General features: G+C 49.9%; 1 protein-coding gene across 3 annotated transcripts in view; it reads left to right on the forward strand.

Moving 5' to 3' along the window:
- The window catches only part of ESRRB (estrogen related receptor beta), a 104545-nt gene that overhangs the window by 45943 nt on the left and 32688 nt on the right, over positions 1-25914 (forward strand). Inside the window, exon 2 of one of the 3 annotated variants that reach the window (XM_089907999.1) lies at positions 7708-8117. In XM_089907999.1, the coding sequence (XP_089764125.1) occupies positions 7708-8117 (410 nt within the window). Of the gene's footprint in view, positions 1-7707; positions 8118-25914 lie in introns of those variants that run through there. The other 2 variants (XM_022575874.1, XM_022575872.1) reach the window with 2 other exon arrangements.

Here is a 25914-nt window from a genome sequence, read left to right on the forward strand (position 1 = left end):
GTAATTTGTATGGAACGAGATTTCAATCAGTTGTCTGGGATCAACCTGGTTTTGACTAATCTTTCTAACGACAAGATGCTTAATTACAGATTTTTGCCTGAGTTCTGGCGTACAGGGGGAGGCAGCTCTCACTGAAGACAGTTTGCTATCAGGTCATTTTGTAGTCTTAAGTCCCAGAGGGTCCCCTGAGGGGAGAGAGAGAAAGAAAGAATGAGGAAAGTATTCCTGAGGAGACCAGACAAAATCGAACCAGCACAGGACCGGTGCTGTGGTAGTGACGTGGTGATGGAGGGTAGCAGGTGGGCTGAGTCAACCTGCTCCCCTGCGCAGGTCACCTACCCACCGTGTCTCTACACCCCCAGCCAGCCCCCAGCCAGCCCCCAGCCAGCCTGGCTCTCCAGTGAGTGTCTCTGAGTGAGTCACGACTTCTAGGGCCTTCAGCTCCTCATCTGAAAGCCACCAGGCCAGGCAGGAGAATCTCTGAGCACTTATGATTCACTGACTCCCTCTGTGCTCTGTCTGTCCAGAAAAATAGATCCACTGATGAAAGATACTCATTGCAGGATTTCACAAGGAGTGATAAAAACACTGTTTATTAAAACAGGTGATTCAGACCACTCCGAGGGAAGGTCAATTTGAATTAAAGAAATATCTGAGTTTAAGGAAAGAATATATAACGAATAGACTCAGATGCATGGAAGTGGATTAATTATAATCCTTGGTTCCTAATACTTTTCATCACTGGCTTCCCATTCCCACTCCTTCCTTCCCCCTCCCTTCCCTTCCTCCTTCCCTCCTCTCTTCCCTCCCTCCCGTGTAATAAGTACCCATGGATCCATGTCCCAACAGGAATACTGGGACCTTGTCAATTTAGCCATATGGTCCCCCCCATCCTATACGTCCATTAAAGGCCCATTGTGCATTATCTAATAATATTTTTAAAGGAAGTTTAGCTGTGTTACTTTCAGGTGCCTGAGGGGCTGATTCGTAACAAATAAAGCCTTGCTGGAGGGTCTGAAGGTCTGCTTTAATGAATAGCTCAGTGGCCCCTGGTTAGCAAATTGATCATGGAAATGTACGTAAGAGTTTCTCAAGTGTATGGAAACCATTTTTCTTCTGTAGAGTGGATTCCCATTTCAGGCTTATTTATCCTCTTAATTCACCTAACCTGCTACTTTCTTTCCTGGTAAATGGCAAGTTCCTTGTGGAATTATTATACTTGGCTGAGCGAAGAGCTTTGCTAGGTTTAACCACAGGCCGCCGCCAGCTGCTGGATTTTCTGGAAGGGGCTTCCTGGGAGAATCACAACAGCAGCCACTGTCCCCTGAGAGCTTGCTGGGCTCTAGCACGTTCTAAACGTTTTGCCTGCATTAGCCCCTGCTCGCCCAGAACAACCCTAGGAAGGAGGTGCTGTGGTGGAGCCCATTTTACAGATGAGGACCCTGAGGCCCAGAGAGGGTGACCTGTTTAACGCAAAGTCAGCAGCTACTGTGAACTGCAGTGCTCATCTGACGTCAGAGCGATGGCTCTTAACCGTTAAGTGACTCAGTGGCTTGTTTCTGCTGTTACAGGGGCAACCCCAGCACAGAGCCAAAAGGCGATTGTGAGGGCAGCCCCTCTGCATGTGATCTGGCTTCTGGCGTGTTGTAGGGTGGACTCTACTCAGTAGACGACAACAAGCCAGGCCCTAATCAGACCATCACATCCCTCTTCCCTCCAGGAGCCTCTGTTCCTCCAGAAGCTTCTCTTCTGCTGCCTGCCCACCAGTAGGTAGCCTTGAGGGGGGTAGATCCCTGGGATTCCAGCTCAGATTTTTATTTTATTTTTAAAATTTTTAATTTTTATTTCTTTTTATTAAAAAAAATTTATTGCAGTATAGTTGTTCCAACCTAAAGATTTATGACTGTCTCTTGCTGATATCCTGGAGTTTCTCTTCCTCTAGCGGTCCGTGGCTAAGTAGCTGAAGAGTTTGGGTTTCCTTCAGAACTTCCAAGATTCTGTTGTATTCGGGAAAACTTCAACCCACTTCACTGTCCAGGAAGGTGATGTGCAGCAGAGGCAGAGAGTCCCCAGTAAGCTCAGGCGGTCAGGCTCCCACACTGGACGCTAAGAGGGGCAGGCCTAGGTGGGGGAGGGGACCCACATTCATCCGATGGTGGTGACATTGAGGCCAGGGCAGCTCTGGCTGTGCTCCTGTTACCAGATGGACCAGAGGGAAAATGATGCCTCGAGGGGCTTCGACCACTGACTACTGCTCTTTCAAAGGCGGCTCAGATGGGGCAGCAGTCCCCTCCTCTAAAGTCAATAGTCATCGACCAGTTGGGAACTGGGACCCAGCCAACCACAGATGATGGACTCGACATGACCCTCTCCTCCCCAGAGCGCAAGTGTTAGCCACCTCCCCTTCCTTGCGCTAGGGAGCGCAAGTGTTAGCCACCTCCCTAGCAACCCCTAGGCTGTGCTCTCCCTGCTGCCCATCCTAGCCACCTACCCAGTGGCCACATCCTCCTGGGCCTTGGCATCCAGGCTCCACCTCTGAGATCTTCCCTGACCCAATCTCCCATCCCTGCAGCTGTCCTGCTCCTTCCTCCTGCCGTACCTCAGCCTCCCCCGCCTGGAAGCCCCCGTGCTCCTGGGCGCTCCGTTTTCCCCCAATTCCTCTCTTTGTGACATCACTCTAGCCCCAAACTACACCATGTGCCCACGCTTCAGCTCCCGGGCCCTGTGCCTACCCCTTTTCCGCCAACGTCCAAGTCAGTGGTTCTCAACTGGCAGTGATTTTGCCCCCCGGGGAGCATCTGGCAGTGTCTGGAGAAGGTTTGGGTTGTCATATCTGGGGCTGGGGGTGCTACTGGCTTCTAGTGGGTAAAGGGCAGGGGTGCTGCTAAACGTCCTGCAGCGCACAGGACCCACAGTGGAGGATCACTGGCCCCAAATGTCAGCCGTGCCCGGGCTGAGAAACGCAGATCAAAGCTCCCCTGTGTTGCTGCCCCTGCAGAGTGAGTTAAGGGGCCTGGTAAAGCTTTATGGCCCTGGTTTGTGTTCTCGCCTCCTTCCCTCCTCTTCCTAGATCTCCTGACCTCACCTCCCACAGAGTGAGGAGAGGCCACGTGGTGGGCGAGGGAGGCCACCTCCAAACTTCCCCTCTGCACAGCCAACCCTCCCTCCCCCTCTTACTGCTTTGGCTCGTTTCTCTTCTCTTCCAGGGCATCCAGATACCCTGCAAACTCCCACCAGGTCCCCTGACTGCATGTGTTATTCCTGTAGGATTCAAACTTGACTCCCCTAAGATTCACATATGGGGTGCTGAAAGCAAAGCAATAAGCAAAACCAAAAATGCAGGGGCTTCCCTGGTGGCGCAGTGGTTGAGAATCCACCTTCAAATGCAGGGGACACGGGTTCGAGCCCTGGTCTGGGAAGATCCCCCATGCCGTGGAGCAACTAAGCCCGTGTGCCACAACTACTGAGCCTGCGCTCTAGAGCCCGTGAGTCACAACTACTGAAGCCCTAGAGCCTGTGCTCCTCAACAAGAGAAGCCACCGCAATGAGAAGCCCGCGCACAGCAACGAAGATCCAACACAGCCTAAAATAAATAAATTTAAAAAAATTTTTTAAATGCAGATTTCTGGGCCCCTCCTGCAGGGCTGAATGTCCAGAATATGACTGGGGTGAGGTTGGGTCCAGGAAGCTACCTGTTCAACCAGCACGTTGGCTGACTCTGATGAAGATTGGACTGGAATTTGAGAAAAATCTTTTGTAATTGCAATCTTTCCATCTTGATTTGCTCTTTACCATTAGCATGTAACATGGAGTCACCATAGAATTCATTGCCTCCTCTGGGGAGTAATGGGGAGCGATGGGTAATTATACGGGGTCAGTAGGTGGGATCACGATTGCCCAGGGCAAACTGGAAAGTAATTTTTAAATTCCTTACATTCTTGACACACCCCCTCCTCATCAAAGAGGCTGATAAATTACAGACAATAACAACAAAAACATTCCTTCCCTGCCGCCACCGCCCCTAAGTTCAAGTGGATGGTGCTGCCTACAGGTAAGCAAGGAGGACGCCACCCCTACTCCCTCCTCTGCCCGGCTCGGCCAGACATGGCCAAACTCCCTGAAAGGATTGTCTGCTGTTCAGTGCCTCCTGCAGACCCGGCCCTGTGGCTCCCATCCCCCCGTGCGTGATACTGCTCTGACCAGCCACATCCTGACTGTTCACTGCAGGGGACACTGCACTCCTGACTTCACCTGACTTTGTGGCTGCACGTGACGTGCCGCCACCTCCCTCTCGATGACTCTGCTCACTGCATGTCCACGACTCTCTCTCTTCTCCTCCAGCTCCTCTGGCCACTTCTTCTCTGCCCTCTTCTTGGACTTATTTCCCTCTGTCCTTCCTTTAAATTTTGCTTTTGAATAAAGGAACAATGTCCAGGAGGTCAAGGATGGGTGGAGGGAGGGGTAGGTTTCCTGGAGGGAAAATGAAGGCAAATATGAATGAATGAGTGAATGAATGAAGCCAGACCAAAGGGACATGGCAGGGGGGGGCGGAGGGAGCCCTGTCTGTGTCGTGTTCCACACCCCCAGCCCCTGCCTTGCTGGCGCTCTGCACACGTGTGTTTCTTTTGTGTCTGTCCTTCCGGTGAGAGGATGAGCTTCTTGACATCATGGGCTGCGCTGGTCACGTCCTGCTGTCTGGCCAGCACTTGGCACATGGTAGGTGCCCGAAGTACCTGTTGACTCACCCTGGAAAAGACATTCTAGGGGCCAAAATAATGGTCACAGAAGTGAGACGCCTGCAGGGATGAAATCATCAGACCCCCCTCAGCTGGGGCTCAGGCACTAAACCAGTAGGTGGATTTCTGTGCCAACGCTGAGGCCAGGGTCAAGTTTGCTTCCTTCTCAGTCCTAGAGTCTCTGACCAGGGCCTGGGGGCAGCGGTCACTAAAGAAGGCTTTGAACCAATAAGGAGAGAGGCAGGAGGGGAGACCTGTGGCTTAGGGTATGAAACCACTGCCTGCCCTGAGTGTCCTGCAGGGCTGGCTGAGCCGTGAGTCTGGGGAAGACAGCTGGGGAAACTGTGGCCTGCTGTCCACCAGGCATGGCTGTAGGGCTCCCCAGCTGCGTCTCTCAGGGCACAAGCTTCTCATCCGTCCAAGGGACAGATCTGAAGCGGGTGGCATGTAACACGTGCTCGCTAAATAGCAGCTGTTATAATTACTGCTTGTATCGAGTGTATCTCCTGAAACCTCTGGGGCGCTCACAGCCTGGGAGAGGAGTGGGATGGGGGGCTTGGGTCTGGGAGCTGCCTTGTCCTGCAGTGTTTGTCACAGTGGGCCTGGGATGTTCCTGGGCACTGCAGAGCCTAAAGCAGCAGTAGGAGGGGATTACAAATGTAAGAGCACCTGGTCCGCTCTCCCTGCAGGCCCAGCACAAGGCACTGTGGGGAGTTAACCCACAGGTGCATTTGTGTTTCTCAGGCCAATGGCATTTCCTGAGAACACACCAGGGAGCCTCTGGTGGATGGAGGGGTGGCAGGTAGCCTTGTGGAGGCTGGGGACATGACAGGGCACCAGCCAGAGATGTAAAAAAAAAAAAAAACCACCAGAGAAGACTTTCAGTGTGGTACCCTCTGCCAATGTAAGGGATGGGCTAGTAGGAGAGGTGTCTCAGAAGACTCAGGAATATTCAGTTTGGAACAGAACAGACCTGGGAGCCTCTATCTTCAAACAATACATTCCAGTAGATAATAAACTTCTTGACAGTAGGGTCCTTATAGGCATCTTTTATCTTTTTATCAGAAGCAGCTCCCAGCTTCTGATTAGAACTGTCTGCGGGGCAATGTGTTCCCTGCCTCCGGACATGTTCAAGTGTAGATGGATGGGACAGTGCCCTGGGAGGGGTATTGACTATGAAATCACTGGTGGGACCAGGGACAGTGGAGGCCCCTCCCCATCATAAGATTGCTTTTGGTGGTGCACGTGTGTGGCCAAGGTTTTCTTGGGAGGGTGGGCTTTGTGGGTGTGATAAGACAGGCCTTTCCCCACATGGTGAATAATCCTTTCCCCAGTGATCTGCTCAGAAAACAGGGGCTACCTCTGAGCATCGTTGGACTGTGGCTGCTTCCCCAGTGGGCCCTCCAGCACTGGGACACTCTCTCCCTCCCCACTGGGGCCATCTTTCGACGAATGGGGCTGTACTGCCACCCTCTCCAGCCCTTTTCGTTCTCCAGGACACTTCCCTCTCTCTCTTTTTTTTTTAAACAATCAATTTTATTTATTTATTTATTTTTGGTTGTGTTGGGTCTTCGTTGCTGCACGCGGGCTTTCTCTTGTTGTGGCAAGTGGGGGCTACTCTTTGTTGCGGTGCGCGGGCTTCTCATTGCGGTGGCTTCTCTTGTTGCAAAGCACGGGCTCTAGCCGCGCGGGCTTCAGTAGTTGTGGCACACAGGCTCAGTAGTGGCGCATGGGCTTAGTTGCTCCGCGGCATGTGGGATCTTCCCGGACCAGGGATCGAACCTGTGCAGGACCCTTCCTTCTTAACTTTCACCTGCTCCTTAGGCATCCACCTTGGCCTCCTCTTTACCCTCCACCCAGCCAGGCCAGGACATGGACAGATGAACCCTGACCCAGCCTCCCGACTCCAGGGCCTGACTGGCCCAGAGCTCTTGAGCATATGGACTTTCAAGGCTGGGCTTTCCTGAATGCACTTCCCGGCCCTTCACTCTCCTTGCTCACGTGGGAGAGAAGCCCCTCCCCTCATCCTGGGAGCTGGGATGTGTGAGGGTCGCACTTTGCCTTCTTACCCTCTCAGCATGGTTCTGGGAGGAGGGGTTTTCGTTTTGGGAAACGTCTTATGACCCTTCCTCGTGATCCTGCCTCACTGTTAATGCTCCCTTGACTCTACAGTGAGGCAGGGGCCTTAGAGGTTGAAGTTTAAGGTTAAGAAACAGCTGGCGGATGCGCGGAGTTGGGGTTGGAAGGCCTCCTCATGCTGCATGATTGAGGCACAGTCTCTTGAGGGGGAGGCCAGCCTGATCGGGGCTACGGAAGAGGAATGAAAGAGGGGGCCTGGGGGCCACCCACCAGATGTGCCTTGGGCCACAGGCAAAACCCGGAGGGCAGCCGATTGGGCGGACGCCTTGGCCACAAGCCCTGCCTCTTGCCCTGGCCAGGTGACTTGGCGTCTCTGGTCCCAATCTCAGCGATGGTGGCATTTGTGGGAAGCTCCAAGCTCGGGCTTACCTGCTGCCCCCGGGGCTCAGGTGAAGTGGGTCATCAGGTCATTGTACTGAGGGTGTCTGGTCCAGGACCTGGCACCCCTGGACTTTCAAATGTATTATTGTTGTGCCGGAAGGTTGGCCAAATATTTTGGCTGAATTATTACCACTTTTGTCACCCTCAGACCAGCAATTTGCAAAGGACTGGGGGGCCTCATCTGAAGTCTCTACTGATCGATCAAAATGTAGTTTTTGTTTGGAGGACTCAGAAGGTTCTGGTGGGTAATGCCAGAAACTTGCTCTGGGCTGTGCCGTTTTTCAGCCCAATTGACCTTCTCGGCCAGCATTTTATCTCACCAATGCCTTAATGTAGGGCCCCTCCCAGCCACCCCGCCCACCCGGTGCCCGGAGCCCAAAGCTAATTCCTGGGGACAGCGTCACACCCACCGCACCCTCTCCGAGCTGACTCCTGCGCTCTGTGTCCCCAGGCTGCTGAACAGAATGTCCGCAGACGACCGGCACCTGGTCTCCAGCTGCGGCTCCTTCATCAAGACCGAGCCATCCAGCCCGTCCTCGGGCATCGATGCCCTCAGCCACCACAGCCCCAGCGGCTCGTCCGACGCCAGCGGCGGCTTCGGCCTGGCCCTGGGCGCCCACGCCAACGGTCTGGACTCGCCGCCCATGTTCGCGGGCGCCGGGCTGGGAGGCACCCCCTGCCGCAAGGGCTACGAGGACTGTGCCGGCGGCATCATGGAGGACTCGGCCATCAAGTGCGAGTACATGCTCAACGCCATCCCCAAGCGCCTGTGCCTCGTGTGCGGGGACATCGCCTCCGGCTACCACTACGGTGTGGCCTCCTGCGAGGCCTGCAAGGCTTTCTTCAAGAGGACCATCCAAGGTGCGTGGCAGCAGGGTGGGTCCAGGCGGGGTGCGGGCCCGGCAGGGAACCGGGTGATTCTCGCGAGCTGCCAGCTTGGGTCTGGGAGCCACTGGAGCCCAAGTTCTGGAGGCTCCCTTCTCTGTATCCCAGGTTTTCTCATTTTGGGATTCTGGACAAGGGTTCTAAGTCCCAGGCTTTTGTTGAAATGGCATGCACCCCCACAGGGAGCCCCAGAAGACCCAAAGAAAATCCACACAAATGCCTTAGCACGGGTGTCTCTCTCGCTAGGATGGGGAACGCTGTCAAATGAGTATCCCTAGAAAGCTGAATTTTTTGGAGAAAAAGCCCTATTTGCCCTGCAACTCCAGACCTCTTGAACTGTAATGGATCTCTCCTTTCGGTTTTATCTTTTTTAATTGCACAAATGGAATGTGACTATTTTCTTCATCGTGAAATGGTCAGGGCCACAGAGCAAGGGAAATCTCCCCCTGACTGCTCATCCTGTCCCATCCCCGTGGGGCCGCTCTTTGAGGGCATGTGCATATCAGCTGAGTCATGTTCCAAAGGCCATGAGGTGGCTGTCTCTCTCGGTGGGTACTCACTCTGAGGAAGTCAGTCCTGCGCAAATTGGGGATAACAATGGGTCCGCCCTCACAGGGCTGTTATGAAGGCCATGACACAGGGCCCAGCGCAGAGGAATGGCTGGACATGCCAGCCAAGATTCTTTCTACAGTAGGTCACGCGTGGGGCGCTTGCTTCATGCGCTCCCTCCCGTCCAGCCTGACGCTAGGATAGACCAAAAGCCCTGCTTGTGGAGGTCACAGAGATGAGCAGATGCCGACCCCTGGGGACAGAAACTGCAAACCAGACTGGAGGAAACCCAGGGGTGCCAATCCTGTCCCCGTCCTGCCCGGCGGTCCGAGGGGGTCCTCCCTTCCACCACTCCCCTATTTCACTTTTGGAAGAGGCAGGCTGAGCTTCCCTGGGGTGATTCTTGGCCTGTTCATTCAGCGAATATTTGTTTCAATTTCTTGTGACGAGTTATTTATTAAACTAATTGAGGGCGCTAGGATTGGCTATGTTTCCAGTTCTATGTGTTAGTTGAGATGGTGTGGTGTCCTGGCCAACCGCCAGGTGGGCTCCTGGGTCACACAGCTCCATCCCTTACCTTATACCTCAATGCCTTTGGGGCCTGCCTCAGTTTCTCTCTCTGCTTCAGTTTGCTCTTGGGTAAGGTGCGATGATGTCATGCCTACCTCACATAGAGCTGCTAAAACAGGCTTAAGTGCATTAATGGCTACAAAGCACTCATACTTTTGCCTGGCACTTAGTAAGCGCTAAATAAATGTTTGCAATTATTATTTTCACTTTCGCAATATCACTTAGGACATATTATTAAGACAACAGATCAAATTTGTTTTATCTTCCAGAGCAGGCCTTTGTAATTAACATACATTTAAATGAAACAGTACAATCACTATTTTGACTTAACAGGATTTAAACTATTTTAGCTACTTTAGTTATAGATAAATTTATTCATTAGGTGAACCCTTTAAAAAAATATAAACATGGTAAAAATTCAAACAGTACGAAGGAATAAGACAGTAAAGAGTAAGTTTTCCTAAAACCCTAGGCCCCAGTTCCCTAGACCTTTCTCAAAGGAGTCATGATACCAACTTCTCTCAGCAAATATTGATTGAGCACTTTTGTATCAGGCACCGTGCTAGCCTTCAGCACAGTGAACGGATGCACCCTGGTCCCTGCCAGCTTCACACTCCCCAGTCTGGGAGGAGGCCCTGGAACCTCTAGATGTCAAAAGCACTGCATTAATTCTCAGTATCCTGCCTCAACCAGGGTTGAGAGCCTCCAGTCCAATATCCAATCAGTGCCATTGGATATTTGACAAATAAACATGAGATGTTTAAACCAATTGAAGCTACTGAAATAACAGTGTTTTTCTTTCCAAATTGGGAAGTAATCTTGGTAAGATTGCCACCATTTTAGACTCTCGGAGGGCGGTTTTTGAAAAATTGCTTTTTAAGAGACAGTTACATTTTCTTCTGTCCATATTCTTAAATGTGCTGGAGAGTTCTGGATTGAATTTTCTGAAAGCAGAGCCTGGTGTAGACTCAGGATCCTTACTATACCCTCAACAGCGGCCTGGGTGCTGACAACACCCTCTGCAAGTCAAGAGCCCACAGGAAGGGGCTTCCCTTGCAGCGCAGTGGTTAAGAATCCGCCTGCCAATGCAGGAGACACGGGTTCGAGTCCTGGTCTGGGAAGATCCCACATGCCGTGGAACAACTAAGCCCGTGCGCCACAGCTACTGAGCCTGCACTCTAGAGCCCGCGAGCCACAACTACTGAGCCCACATGCCACAACTACTGAAGCCCGCGTGCCTAGAGCCCGTGCTCCGCAACAAGAGAAGCCACCGCAATGAGACGCCCGCACACCGCAACCAAGAGTAGCCCCCACTTGCCGCAGCTAGAGAAAGCCCGCGCACAGCAACAAAGATCCAACACAGCCAAAAAAATTTTTTTTAAATAAATAAATAAAGAGCCCAGAGGAAGGATTTGTAAATAGTCTTAGTTATTTGCTACCCCGTAAAGGATAAAGATCTCTTCCTAGAAGTCCAAAGACAAACAGCAGGCTTTATTGCGATCAGAACTGAAGTACTCTCGTTTCTTTGTCACAAGAAGAGTTACTCATTTCCAACCAGAAAGGTTTCTGTCTGAAACAGGGACCAGTGAACTCTAAGGCTGACGGATTGCTCTGGTTACTTTATCAATTCTTTGGTTTTCTACTAACAAAGATTTTTATTTTGTTGTTTCTGAGCATAATAGTTGTAGGAAATTTGGAAAAATGGGGAAAATATAAAGAGGAAACAAATGATCTACAATTGGACAACCCCAGAGTCAGTTTAGTACCAAGAGAGCATTAATTTAGTCCCTGCCCTGAGTAAGGTGCTTCAGGGAGAGAAAGAGACAGGGTACCTGCCCTCAAGAAGCTGGAATCTAAGGCTTAGAGCACACGAGGCTGCAGGCAGAGCCTTAGCCCAGCCAGGGCAGTCTCCTAAGCACCTCCCCAATTAAGGAGGGTATGTAGGCCATCTTTAAAAAGGCCTTTAGTCACAGAATGATCCATTCGCAAAGTAAACGCCTGGACAGCTCTGAAAATCATGCTAGCTCACAACCCCCCCTTCCCTCCTTAGATCCCTTCCATCTGCCCAATTTGCTGGTTACGTCAACATGGGAAGAAATTTATGGAAACAAAGAAGTCACGATAGACTTAGGGAGAAAGCCCTCAGACCGCCATTCCTTGCCTACAAATATTGATCGAGCACTCAGTGTGTGCTTGTCTGTGCCAGGGGGCTAGCGCTGTGTGGATGGGGGGAGGGGATGGGAGTGGTGGGCAAAGTACAGTTTGCCGGAGGCTTCCTGCTTTTGTAACTCAAGTTGTATTAGAACAGGGCCACACCTATTTGTTTACATATTGTCTGTTTTGGTGCTTTGGTGGAGTAGTTGTCAGAGACCTTCTGGCCACACGCAGAAAGCATTGACACTTTTCTGGCTTTTTACAGTAAAAACTTGTACCACCCACCCCCCACCCCCACCCCCCGCCGCCCTGCACTTCAGCATTGAACAAGGTAGATGCAGCCCACCAGCCCTCAATGCCTAGTAATGCATGTTAAGTCTTCATTACACTTTGTCCAATTCTATGCTGTCAGTGCTGGGCCTTATGACACTCACCCAGAGTAGATGAGCTCGGAGATAGACAAAAAGGCACAGTCCTGAAGGGACAGAAAGGCTCCATGGCAAAGGAACCACCCTCAACCTGATTGAATTTACTAGCATATCTATAGAAAAAAAAGAGGATGGATCAGCCCTGGAGGCACAGAAAAAGAAAGCTGACTTTGGCAAAGTCCCCGCCCGAGGTAAAGGGAGTCAGCCTGGGACAGCCTACTGTGATTAAACATTCAATGGATTTGATTAACATCTTTCTGATTATAATCTGGGTACCCTGTTGGTCTTCTGCTTGGAGCCACCTTGCTGGTTAGACAGAATGCTGGCTGGGTAGATCAATTTCTTATCATACTTGAGTGTGCAGGCATCCTGGGCTTATACATCTGGTCCCTGAATTTGGGCAATGGGAGTCAGCCCCTGAGAGATGGAGCCCTTTTCTGTGGCTGGCACAGTCAGGCTTTTGGATCATAGGGCTAAGTGCCAGCTTCTGGACTGTGACGCTGACCCACAGTAATGAAAACCTTTGTCATGAGTACTGCAGCGATGAGGGGGCCTTTCGGGGAGCCACCTGGGGGATCTTTGCTAAGCTATACCCCCAAACTCTGACCCTCTCTCAGCAACCACCCTGCCTCCTCTCCTGTTCCATGGAGAAAGTGGAGGCCCTCAGATGGGAACTCCCTCAGCTTGTTGCCACCAGCCCTACCCACTCTTGGCAGCATCTCTCATTCACTGATGGCACACATCTTCTTTGCTACCCACTCGTGCGGGGAGAGGTGGCTCCCACCCCAGGCTCAGCTTTTCTCAGGCTTGGAATCCATCTCCTCACCACTTCCCAGAGACCTTCCTACCCATCATCTCCTCTCTTTCATCATCTCACTCCCTATGGGCTCCTTTCCATCAGCATTTAAATACTGTTAGTATCTCCAGTCTTAAAAGAAAGTCCCTTCTGGGACTTCCCTGGAGGTCCAGTGGTTAAGACTGTGCTTCCACTGCAGGGGGCATGGGTTTGATCCCTGTTTGGGGAGCTAAGATCCTGCAAGCTGCGTGGCCCAAAACAAAACAAAACCCACAACAATATGCCCTTTTGTTAAACTTGCATATTTTCAGTCATATTATGTAAGACCATGTATTATTATTTTTTGAAAAACTTTTTCTTAACATTTTGGAAGGCAAGGTTTATCAAATGTTTCACATGACTCTTGGATGAAAGTGTCTTTGCCACTTTCCGCATCATTTGGTGCCGTGTTCCAGAGCACACCACCTTCACTTCATCTTGGTTATGGGAGATTATGTGAGCGTGTATGTGCTGCTGTCCCTCAGATTTTTATTTTGAGCACTAAGTACATTTCCTAGACCATTAGGATAGTTCTTTTTTAGTTGTGTCAGTATTTTTTAATTGAAGTTTGATTAATTTACAGTGTTGTGTTAGTTTCAAGTGTACAGCAAAGTGATTCAGTTATACATATATATGTGTGTGTGCGTATATATATATATATTCTTTTTCAGATTCTTTTTCTTTATAGGTTATTACAAGATATTGAGTATAGTTCCCCGTGCTACACAGTAGATCTTTGTTGTTTACCTATTTTATATAGTTGGGTCAATTTATAGTCATGGTTTCCACAACATATCAGGTACCATACTGCTTCTTTTTTTTTTTTTTGCAGTACGCGGGCCTCTCACTGTTGTGGCCTCTCCCGTTGCGGAGCACAGGCTCCAGACGCTCAGGCTCAGCAGCCATGGCTCACGGGCCTAGCCGCTCCGCGCCATGTGGGATCCTCCCGGACCGGGGCACGAACCCGTGTCCCCTGCATCGGCAGGCGGACTCTCAACCACTGCACCACCAGGGAAGCTCCCATACTGCTTTTGACTCTCAGTGTTTGTTAATTATGGTTCATATCCCCAGCAATAACTAAATTTGGGCTAAATTTCTTTCTGCCTTTGTTACTGATTCAGTCCGGTGACGAGCCTTGATTGGGGTCTTCTCAGGGCACTGAGTCTCCCCAAAAGGCAGTTGTTCAAGATGAAGGGACTGACACAGCACCTCTGATAAGAGACTTCACAAAGATAAAGATATTAAGCAACTTCCTCTCCTTTCTTTCTTTTTTTTAAAATTAATAAATTCATTCATTCATTTTTGGCTGCGTTGGGTCTTCGTTGCTGCGCGCGGGCTTTCTCTAGTTGTGGCGAGCGGGGCCACTCTTCGTTGCAGTGCGCGGGCTTCTCATTGCGGTGGCTTCTCTTGTCGTGGAGCATGGGCTCTAGATGCGCAGGCTTCAGTAGTTGTGGCTCACAGGTTTAGTTGCTCCGCGGCATGTGGGATCTTCCCAGACCAGGGCTCGAACCCGTGTCCCCTGCATTGGCAGGCAGATTCTTAACTGTGCCACCAGGGAAGCCCACTTCCTCTTTTCTAAAGGACAGTGTTGGGGGAAAACTCCTGCCTTACATCTGAGCTTAGGAAGCACTTGTTCAGTTCTTTGGTGATACTTTACTGAGTCCCAACCATTGTGCTGGGAGCTGAAGACAGAACAATGGGCCCTACTCTGTGGTCTTGTATTCTCGGGGGTAAGGCAGACAGTATATACGATAACAAAGAGGCATAATGACAGACCCAGGTGAGTACTGTGAAAGAGAAAAACCAGTGATGAGAGCAAAGGTGGCTGAGAGAGGGGGTCTAATTTAGTCTGAGGATTAGGTAAGGCCGTGCTAAGAACTTTCAAGGTAAGGGGAAGTTCGGGCGTTCCAGGCAGGGGAAACAGCGGATCTGTTTCAGGACCAGAAGGAGGGCCATTGTGGCTGTTATGAGTGAGTAAAGGCCAAATGGAAGGAGACGGGGCTGAGAGGCTGATAAAACTCAGGCTGTGGTGAGTGCAGCACTTGGATTTTCTTCTAGGTGGGATGGAAGCCGTTGACAACACATGCTGTGTGGCCATGAGGGGCTGTGCGGAGGGTAAAACTGCCCTGTCCCCTTCCCTGTGTTCCCAGGGCAAGTGGCCAACTTTGCAGGTCACCAGGAGGCCCCTTGAGTAGCTCCTTAAGATGAAGAGGAACAAGCAAGAAAGAGGCCCTGGCACCGAGCTCCCTCTGTTCACATGGGGCCCCGATGCAGGCTTGGAAGGAAACTCCCTAAGGAGAGGGGCAGGGGGATGATTGATGGGTTATCCTGCCTTGGACCACCTCCAGGCCTTTTGTCCTGGTGAATGAGGCCTGGGATCCCAGGGGACAGAGACTATGACAGGGATGCAGAGACAAGCCAGGAGTAAGTGGGAGCCCGGAGTGGAGTGCTGTCCCAGCCCTGCCACTCGCCAGCCAGCTGACCTTGAGCAGGGCCTAGGATCCTCTGGCCTCAGTTTCCTCATCTGTACAAATGCATAAAAAGAGTCAATTAAACCCACAAAACATTGCTGTCTGCCAGGCACTGAGGCAATGAGAGGAAGAACAAATCACAGTTCCTCTTTTCAGAGGCACAGCCAGGGTGAAAGTCAGGTGAGACACAGCCAGACAGAGCAGGGAGGGCTTCCCGGAGGAAGGGACATTTAAGCTGGAGTGGAAAGTGAACATCCTTGGTAGAAAGAACAGCAGGAAGAGGCCCACAGGAGTTGAGTGTGCTCTGCTCAGCAAGAGGGGACCAGTGGTAGGTGAGGGGCTGGAACAGAAGCTGGGACCGGATGTCAAAGGTTTTCACAGGCCCTTGGTAGGAAAAGTATAGAGTAATATTTCTGCTTGAGCTGCTTCACCTGGCTTAGGATCCCAACTTTACAATTTCGTAGTTGTGTCAAGTTGGGCGAGTTACTTCGTTTCTCTGGTCCTTCATTTCCTTGTCAGTAAAAGGGGACTGATGGGGCTAATAAATAGTTCCTGCTCCCAGGATATTCTTGCAGAAATTAAATGAGACATGAATGTAGAGTGTTTAGCTTAGTGCCTGGACTATGATAACCATTAGATAAATAGGATTTGTTTTATTTGTTATTTATACTTGGCAACGAGAGGCCATTGAAGATTTTTGAGCAGGGAATTAATCACATCTCCTTTTAGCAAGATAATTCTGGCAGTGATAGGGAAGATGGGCTGGAAATGGGAGAGTCTAGGGGCCGGCAGACTAGGTGGGGATTTTAACAGTCCAGTTCAGAGATCTAGTTAACAGTCCACTTAGAAGCATCCAAACCCCAACAGTGGCAGAAGGGTTAAAAGGAGAGGTTAGGATTTTGAAAGTGATTTCAGTATAAAAAAATAGTAACTGGATTGTGAGACTGGCTCTTAGATTTCTAATTTAGGCTACTAGAGGATGGTCAGGCCATTGGCGGGGGAGAAACCTAGAAAGAATAATTTTGCTGGTGGAAGCGGGGTGGGCAGGGAGGAGAGGTTGGGATAATGGATGAAGTCTGAGGCATGTTGAGTTTGATCGGTTCACAGGCCTTAACCTGGGCAGTTGGAAATGCAGGGCTAGACCCCAAGAGTAAAATCCGAGTGGGGTTTTGGGTCTAATGAGATCCTCTAGGGCAGGAGTTCTCAAAGTATGGTCCCCAGACCTCAGCACAGGCTCCACTAGGGGGCCGGTTAGAAATGCAGATTTCAGGACTGCAGAATCTGAGGCTCTAATTTAACAGGCCCTCTGGGAGAGCTTGTTCTAGGGAAAGCTGCTCTGAAGGAGAGGGTAAAGGGATAAGGCGCCAGGAAGAGGGACCCTGGTGAAAGGAAGGGGTCAGAGCCTTGAAAGGAGACTGAGAAATACCATATTTTGTCAGTTCTAAGATGCACATTTCCCCCATGTAACATCTCTGAATTGGGCCGATTACTGTCTGCTAGGTGACAGATGTATGTGGTTGTCACTGCCCTCACAAGCACATTAAAACTTGCAGAAGGGGGCCAGTGACCTGGAAGGAGACCCCTACGAGAACAAGGGACACTCAAGAAGCACAGCGTCCTCAGCTCCTTTGTTAGCAAAGAGGACCGAACTGTGGAAAAACACAAAAACAATGACTTTGATCAAAAAGGATTAAGAAGAGTCACACTCTGAGAAATTTTAGCAATATCTTCAATTTATTTTTCTTATGTTTTCCCTTTCATGTATCCACAAGAATGCTGTATGATCAAATCTGTATCTATCAATAAGTCTCAAAGAGCTCTTTTAATAAGAAAAAAAAAAGAAAATACTAGTGTCAAGGAAGCACAGCCATACTTTGATTGGCAGATGTTTTTCCTCTCTTGGTGGTATATAAAATAATGGTGCAATCTTACCATCAAAAGCATCTTAGATTCTATGCAATAAATATAGAAGCGATCAGAGACGTTACAAGAGTCCCTGGAGAGAAGGGAGATGAAATCTAACAGAGTGGGTTTTAAGAGGTGTGATGGGTGTCTGCTGCTTCAGGAAGGACCAGGATGGGGAAGGCCCAAGGGAGGGGATTGCACTTGACAACTGGAAGGTCATTGTTGAATTCTAGGTTTCTCTGGGTGGGCACTCCTGCTTTCGATTTATTTGCCTTGATCAATGGGTGCTTCAGGGGGGCAGACACTGTACTTGAGATACAGAAATGAAAGACCTAACAATCTCTATCCCCAGTAAGCGCGCAGTTCAGAAGGGAGGACAGCATGCAAAATCCTGATTATGAAACATTAAGCTAGTGCTTTCAGTGTGTGTATGTGTGTGGCAGGTGGGGTGATGGATGAGGCCTATGGGGGCAAACAGGAAGGGGCATGTAAGCCTACCTGGGACAGAAGGGAAGAGGGCGTCACTGAAAAGGCCACATGCGCGCTGATGTGGAAGAGTTTGCCGGGAGGGGTTTCAGCTAGAGGGAGGTATGAGAGGGCCCAGAGGCTCCATGTGGTTTTCTGGAGCCTACAAACCAGGGGCCTAGGTGGAGGGAGGTTACAGTGGACTGGTCAGAGGTGGCCAGATCATAAAGGGCCCGATGTGCTTTTCCCTGGAGGTTAGATTTCATCTTTACACAATGAACAAATTAATTTTTAACTTTTACCAAAATAATGTATGCACATAGTTTACAAAGACCCAAAGTATAACTCTTATAATGAAAAATAAGGGTCCCTGACCCTATCCATTCTCTCCCTTTCCCTCCGTGATCTAGAGTTAGCCATTTAAGAAAATCTTTCTTCTAGCCCTTTGTCTTCTTAATTACTACTATGATTTTACAGCTATACTTACTGACAGCAATTTTACACTATTTCTTGACTTCCTGTTATGGAAGATGAAGTTAGTTCCCATTATACAAACCATCCCAACACACATACATTTCCCGTCTTCCCATTGTCTGAATATGGTTATATCACAATTTTTGGTTAAATCTCTTTGTCTATTGCCAATTCCTCCTGGATGTCCCCTTGACTTTTCTCCTGGCAGGTCCTCTTCCTCTTTTGGGTCCTTCCCTTTGGGGTGGGGCGTGGGGGAGAAGCTCATGCTAGAAAGGCACAGGAGAGGTAAAATTGTTGACATCTTGGATGTGTGGAAATGTCTTTACTCAATCCTTCAACCCATACATTTAGACACTAGTTGAAAATAATTTCTCCCCAGAATTTGGACACCATTGCTGCTTTGTCTTCTAGCTTCTAGTGCTGCTGTCAAGAAGTTTGATTCATTCACTTAGAAAATGTATACTGAGGCCTCACTCTTTCCCAGACATGGTTCTAGGTGTTGGAAAACAGCAATGAACAAAGCAGATAATAAACAAGCTAAATAAACAAAAGTCAGGTGATGAGTGCTAAGAAGAAAAAAGAGTGGCGAGTATGTGCACTAGTTTTGTGTATTTGTGTGTGTACAGAGAGGGTTTTTTCCCTTATGGTTAGAGATATGGTGGCCAATCTTATTCTTGATCCTTTGTATTTGACTTTTTTTTTTTTTTTTTGTGGTACGTGGGCCTCTCACCGCTGCGGCCTCTCCCGCTGCGGAGCACAGGCTCCGGATGTGCAAGCCCAACGGCCATGGCTCACGGGCCCAGCCGCTCCGTGGCACGCGGCATCCTCCCAGACCGGGGCACGAACCCACGCCCCCTGCATCAGCAGGCGGACCCCCAACCACTGCGCCACCAGGGAAGCCCTTGACTTGTTTTTAACACTCTTGCTGAAAGTTTTTAGGATCTTTTTTTGGTCTTCCATGATAAAAAAATCTATGTTGTGTGTATAGGTCTTTATATTATTTTTTTTTTTTAGTACCTTCAGATATTTTTTTAAAAATGTATGTATTTATTTTTGGCTGCATTGGGTCTTCGTTGTTGCGCGTGAGCTTTCTCTAGTTGCGGCAAGCGGGGGCTACTTTTATTGCAGCGTGCGGGCTTCTCATTGTGGTGGCTCCTCTTGTTGCAGAGCACAGGCCCTAGAGCGCGCAGGCTTCAGTAGTTGTGGTGCACCGGCTTAGTTGCTCCGTAGCATGTGGGATCTTCCTGGACCAGGGCTCGAACTGTGTCCCCTGCATTGGCGGGCAGATTCTTAACCACTGCGCCACCAGGGAAGGCCCTATATTATTATTATTATTATTATTATATTTTTGTTTTGAGGTAATTGTAGATTCCCATGCAGTTATAAGAAATATTACAGAGAGATTCCATGTACATAGATCCCATACATTTCACCCAGCTTCCTTCAGTGGTAACATCTTACATAACAATGTAGCATATATAACTATATGTAGCTATGTGACATAACACATATGGGCTATATAACATAAGTATATATAGCAAGATACCACAACCAGGAAAATGGCATTGATATCCATCAGCCTTACTCAGATTTTACTAGCTGTACACTCTCATCTGTGTGTGTGTGTGTGTGTGTGTGTGTTAGGTTCTGTGCAGTTTTATCACTGCAAATTCCTGTGAGCACCACCACAGTCAAGATACAGAACGGTTCCATCACACAGGATTCCTGGTGCTACCCTTTTACAGCCACACCACCTCCCTGTCTCTTCCCTCCCTGACCCTGGCAGCCACTGATCTGTTCTCCACCTCTATAATGCTGTCCAGGTCATTTTCATTCATTCTTCTGGACTCTCAGCAGGCCTTTTGGCCTGGAAACTCATATTCTTCTGGTCTTAAACATTTTCATCCCTCCCCTCTTCTCGCCTTCCCTTTCTCCCTTGGTGATAACTTCCTCTCCACTGTTTTCTCTTTCAAAAACTCCTCAGGGTTGGATATTGAGTTTCCAGGACCAATCTTCTAGTTCTTACCTCTTTTCTGGCTTATTGTCCATCTCTTTGATTTTTTGTTCTATTTTAGAGTAGCTGCTTAGTTGATTCTTTGGAATTTTTCTGTATTTTTAATTTCTATGAGCTCCATTTTTTAAAAAATAAATTTATTTATTTATTTTTGGCTGCATTGGTCTTTGTTGCTGCACACGGGCTTTCTCTAGTTGTGGTGAGCGGGGGCTACTCTTGGTTGAGGTGTGCGGGCTTCTCATTGCTGTGGCTTCTCTTGCTGTGGAGCACGGGCTCTAGGTGCACGGGCTTCAGCAGTTGTGGCATGCAGGCTTCAGTAGTTGTGGCTCGCAGGCTCTAGAGCACAGGCTCAGTAGTTGTGGCACACGGGTTTAGTTGCTCCACGGCATGTGGGATCTTCCCGGACTGGGTCTCAAACCCATGTCCCCTGCATTGGCACGTGGATTCTTAACCACTGCACCACCAGGGAAGTCCCTGAGCTCCATTTTATACTTTATTTTTATTGCATGCTGTTCTTGTTTCATGAATGCAGTATTTTTATCTTCTCAAGTCAACAGTATACTGAGTATTGCTTGTGGAGGTTTATTTCTCCTTCTTGCTTTGTCCTGGTTTCTTCCCACATAATTTTCCCCCTGTTTATCTTGGTTAGTTTTTATATTGAAGCTTTTCACAGATGTAGTGATAATCCTTGGCTGTCTTAAATGCAAACAGGGATAAAAAGCATAGAAGGAGCTTTCCTTTGGCTTATTTTTTATCTGCTGGTCTTTTTTTTTTTTTAACATATTTACTGGAGTATAATTGCTTTACAGTGGTGTGTTAGTTTCTGCTTTATAACAAAGTGAATCAGCTATACATATACATACATCCCCATATCTCTTCCCTCTTGCGTCTCCCTCCCTCCCACCCTCCCTATCCCACCCCTCTAGGTGGTCACAAAGTACCAAGCTGATCTCCCTGTGCTATGTGGCTGCTTCCCACGAGCTATCTATTTTACATTTGGTGGTGTATATATGTCCATGCCACTCTCTCACTTCGTCCCAGCTTACCCTTCCCCCTCCCCCGTGTCCTCAAGTCCATTCTCTACGTCTGTGTCTTTATTCCTGTCCTGCCCCTGTACCTGCTGGTCTTTTCTCTGATGCCATTTGTTTTTCCAGAGAAGATTGCTACAAATTCCCATCTTCAGGCTAGGGGAGTGGAGAGTGGAGGGTGGGAGTGAGGGTGTGGAGTAGATGTCTGCCTGCTAGAATTTTGGGAGTGAGCTTGGGGAGTGGGGCTGGGCGGTCTCACTCTTTGGTGTGCAGTATTCGGAAACTTCAGCTTCCCTTCTGCCCTCAGCTAAGCCTGGGGCCCCTGAGTCCGGATTCACTCGCCTATACTCTCCAGAGATTAAGTTGGCTTCTCTTGTGCAGGCTGTGGGGAGATCCTTGGTGGCCACCTGCAGTGGCAGCTAAGTACTCCTTAAATACAGACTTCCAGCAAATTCCCATTTTTACTCCCATACCTCACTCCATCTTCTACTGTGTCCTCAACACCTGAGGCTTTTTGAGGTTCTGCGGTACAAGGGCTTATTTCTTATCTGGAATCCCCTCTGGTTACTTTGGTTTTGACTTCCTTCATTCTTCCGTGACTGTTCTTACTCCCTTGCTGCCCTTTAGTGGGCTCCTGGGAAGGCATGCAGACATAAGTGGGTGATCCATCGAGGCATTTTGCACAGGAGTTATTCATGTCTCTCCAGGGGCGGTGTGGAGGGTAGACTGATTGGAAAGGGCAGTGGTGACAAGAGGAAGCAAGTGCATTAGAGGATAGGGAAGAGACGACGGGCGTGGGAACTAGCTGCGGCAGGAGGGGAAGGAGGGTGGAAATATCAGGCAGGTGGGATGAAAAGGACCTTAGAAGTAAAGGAGAGGCATGAGTCTACGATGCCACCTCAGTTTCTGACCCAGGTGGCGGGTGGCTTAGTGATGGCTTTGCTGAGACAAGGAACACAGTAAGAGAAAGTCTGGGTGAGGATGGGTTCAAGTGGAGGAAGTGTGAAGAACTCAAGGGATTTCCAGGTGGAAGTAGCCAGCAGGCAGATGGATATAAGGGTTTGAAGCACAGACAGTGCCTCTTGCTGCCCGTCCTTGCCAATTACATAAGCTGAAGCCAGTGGCATGAATGAGATCATCAGCTGGAGGGTAAGGAGGAGGGAAGGGTGGAGAGCTGAGGACAGTGGACCGTGCAGAGATGAAAGGGAGAGTCTCTCTCCTCCAGGAGTGAGATAAATAAGGGAGTGGAACCAAGTGACTCCCAGCCCAGCCCTGTCTCTCCAGAGCTAAAAATGGTGGCCATTCAGGCTCTGATGTTAGCCAGCAGCCCCTGAGCCCATAAATTCCTCACGAGCTGTTTATCTAAGCTCTGCAGCCCCCATCCCTGAGCCCCAGGGAGGGGACTGCCCACTTTCCTGCAGCTGTTTCAGGACAGCTGATGGGGACGCCCCTGGGCCTTCCTTCTCCTGGGGCACAGGATTGAAGAGAGTTGATGGTGGGAGTTCCCCTGTGCCTTGAGGTCACACTGAAATCCAGATCATTCCTGACTCCCTCCCTCCCACAGGCAGCACCAGCTTTGAGGTCTATCTATGGGAGGCCTGGTCCTAATGTTCTTAAATGGCAGAATGGGTGGCTGGCCTCAGGTCTGACACCTGGAAAGGACTTACCCTGGGGTCTTCTGGCTATATGTGCCCTGGCAGCCCTGATGCATGTAAAAATAAGCATGTTCAGTTTGATTGCTTGCCACCCAGTGCATGCACTTCACTAAGCCCTTTATGTGCTGAATCCGCAGGACTGTACAGTTGGGAACATATTGTGCCCATTTTACAGATGAGGAAGCTGGGGCCCAGAGAAGTTGGGTGATTTGCCTGAGGTAGAGTCTGCATATGTCTATACTGGGCACACTCCCAGGTTAGAACTCTGAATTTATGCTAGATGTTGGCTGTGTCCTTGTCCTGTGAGAGCCCATCCCCAACCCTGCCACCCCTCAGCCCCTGGTGAGTGTGTGTGTGTGTGTGTGTGTGTGTGTATACACGCCCCTCCCTGCTCCTGTGCTCTCCTAGACTGCCCTCCAGAGACCACAGGAATTCTGATGAATTAATCTCATCACTTTATCAAGGAGGCACTTACAGAAATTACAAGGCAAGGCCACCAGCCTGGCTTTGCTGGCAGTCAGCCGCTGGGGCCATAAAACAAATTGAAAGGAACAAAAATAAATAAATAAAATTAGATCTCTCTCCCTCTCACACACACACACAGCCACACCCACAGTCAAGAACATCCCTAGGTTCTTGTTAATGCTCAGTCTCTTGTTCTGGGAGAGCAGCAGTGCCAAATCAACAGATACTTATGGACCCCTTGCTGGAGTGACAACCTAAGATCTGTCCTTCAAGGGATTGACAGGCTGGCTGGGGGGCTGAGACCAGTGAACGTGAAGAGTTAGCCACCTGCAAGTGGCATCCCAAGGCGGCCCGAGTCCCCATGCCCCAGGCCCTGTAAACTCACCGCCCAGGGGAGCAGAGCAGAGCCAGACCCCCTGGTTTGAAGTCCTTGCTCTGCCTCATCCTGGACTCTGCTCACCTTTCTCATCTGTAAGATGGAGAGGAAGATGTTTACCTCCAGTGTTGTTGGGAAAATTAAAGATTCAACATAAGAAAAGTAGGACCGCAGCTGCTTCATAACAAGCTCTCGTCAGTGTTAGCTCTCAGTGTGTATTGAGCACCTACTGTGTGCCAGGCACTGGGACTACAGAGAAAAGCTGATTTGGGAGGAGGAGACACACAGTGGCGACCGGGTGATGGAGAGAAGGGTCACCTTCCCAAGGGGGACCAGGAGGTGTGGGCAGGCCAGGCCAGGAGGCGAAGGGAGCAGAGTGGCCTTGTCCTAAGCAGCAAAGGCCTGGGAGCCTGGGAGGCCACTGAGTTCCAGGAACTGGTAGTTACGCAGAGCAATGGGGAAGGTGACGCTGGAGAGAGAGGAGGGGAGTGGGGTGGAGGCCGGGGCCAAATTCTACAGAACCTTCTAAGCCGGGATAGACCTGGATGGACTAGCTTATGTATGGGATTTCCTCCTTTCTGTTTCTCTCTCTCTCTCTCTCTCTCTCTCTCTCTCTCTCTCTCTCTCTTTACAATGATGTGTTAGTTTCTGGTGTACAGCAAAGTGATTCAGTTATACATATATATCTATTCTTTTTCAGATTCTTTTCTATAATAGATTATTACAGGGTATTGAATATAGTTCCCTGTAGGTTCTCGTTGTTTATCTTTTTTTTTTTTTTTTTGCGGTACACGGGCCTCTCACTGTTGCGGCATCTCCCGTTGCAGAGCACAGACTCAGTGGCCATGGCTCACGGGCCCAGCCGCTCTGCGGCATGTGGGATCTTCCTGGACCGGGGCACGAACCCGCGTCCCCTGCATCGGCAGGCGGACTCTCAAGCACTGCACCACCAGGGAAGCCCCTGTTTATCTATTTTATATATAATAGTGTTTATTTGTACATCCCAAGCTCCTAATTTATCCCTCCCCTGTTTCTCTTTTTAATCTTACCATGCTTATGTGAATATTGAAATTATTTCCCAAGAAGTCACAAAGAGAGTGACCTAAGAAATGGTTAGGGTCAGGTACTGGAAGGGAGGGGCACACGGAATCTTTATTCCTCCCCTTTCCTCTTACCTCCCATCCTCCAGCACAGAGGATGGCTTCTGGCCCCCCTCCCCACAGAAGCATGGTGCCGGCTGGACTTGAGAGAGAGAGAGAGAGAGATCTGTAAGGTGCTCCAGCCAAGTTGACCTCTGTGAGCCTCAGTTTTCTCACCTGTACAAAATGAGGATCGGAATCCTCACTGGGACGTTGTGAGTACTCAGTGTAATTAGGCATCTTGTAATTGGGGCTCAATAATTTCAGTACTTCAAAACACTTTTGTCAGTGGTGGAACCTGGTTCATGCTTGTTCTCAGAAAATCCAAATGCTACCTGGGGAGGCTGAGGCACAGGGACACCTGAGGACAGCCCCTCTCCCCTTCCTCTAGACCACCTCAGTAGCTGGGTTAGCATAGGGGCCTGTCTGAAGTCCCCAAGCTTCTTGTGGGGTGCAGGGGTGGCACAGCGGCTCTGTGTGGCCTCGGGTAACTCACTTCAGCTCCCTGACTCTCAGTTTCTTGGTCTGTAAAATGGGGCACTGGTGGGTCCCAGAGGGTTGCCGTGAGGATGGAGGGATCTGAGGCAGGTCACGCTCATAGCAGGTGCACAATGAAGGTTGCTCTTATTGCTGCTAAAGTGGATGGGTTGTGTGTGTGTGTGGGGGGCGGTTCTGGGCACAGGCAGGCCTGGAGCTGCCCTTTCTAGCACGGTGCAGGGCTGGGAGTGGCCTTTTGGAGGCTGCTCCGTGCCAGGCAGTGTCCTTGTTGGGTGAGCTGGGCCCGGGAGGGGAATCTGGGCAAGCGGCTTGCTGGGCATCACTTGTCCCTGCTCCCTGAGAAGGTGGCAGCTGGATGGGTGTTGGGATGAAAGGTTTGCAGTAGTTCAGAGTCTGTTCTCTGAAAACCACAGACTCAAGCAGACTGCACTGGCTGGGACGGGGGCCGAGGAGACATGATAAAATCCAAAACGGCACAGTGGTCCGCTGTCCTGCACTTGTATCTTTCTATTGCCTGTCTCTCCGCCCACCCCCAACAATTCCAGTCCCTTTCCCCCCCCCCATTGCCTTTCCTTTGGCCTCCAGGCTTGTTATAGCTGCACAGTGCACATTTGTGACATGAGCGCAGACACGTAAGAGCACTCAGGGCAGCGGCTGTGCCCCTACGTTAGAAAGGCAGCTGCAGCCTCTCCCGACCATGCTGTCAGCCCTCCCAGGAAGAGGCCCTGCAAAGGGACAATGGCCTCC

Source organism: Delphinapterus leucas, chromosome 2, assembly GCF_059928025.1.
Source record: "Delphinapterus leucas isolate spDelLeu-1000000601 "Yukka" chromosome 2, BTC_Dleu_Yukka2, whole genome shotgun sequence".
NCBI lineage: Eukaryota > Metazoa > Chordata > Mammalia > Artiodactyla > Monodontidae > Delphinapterus > Delphinapterus leucas.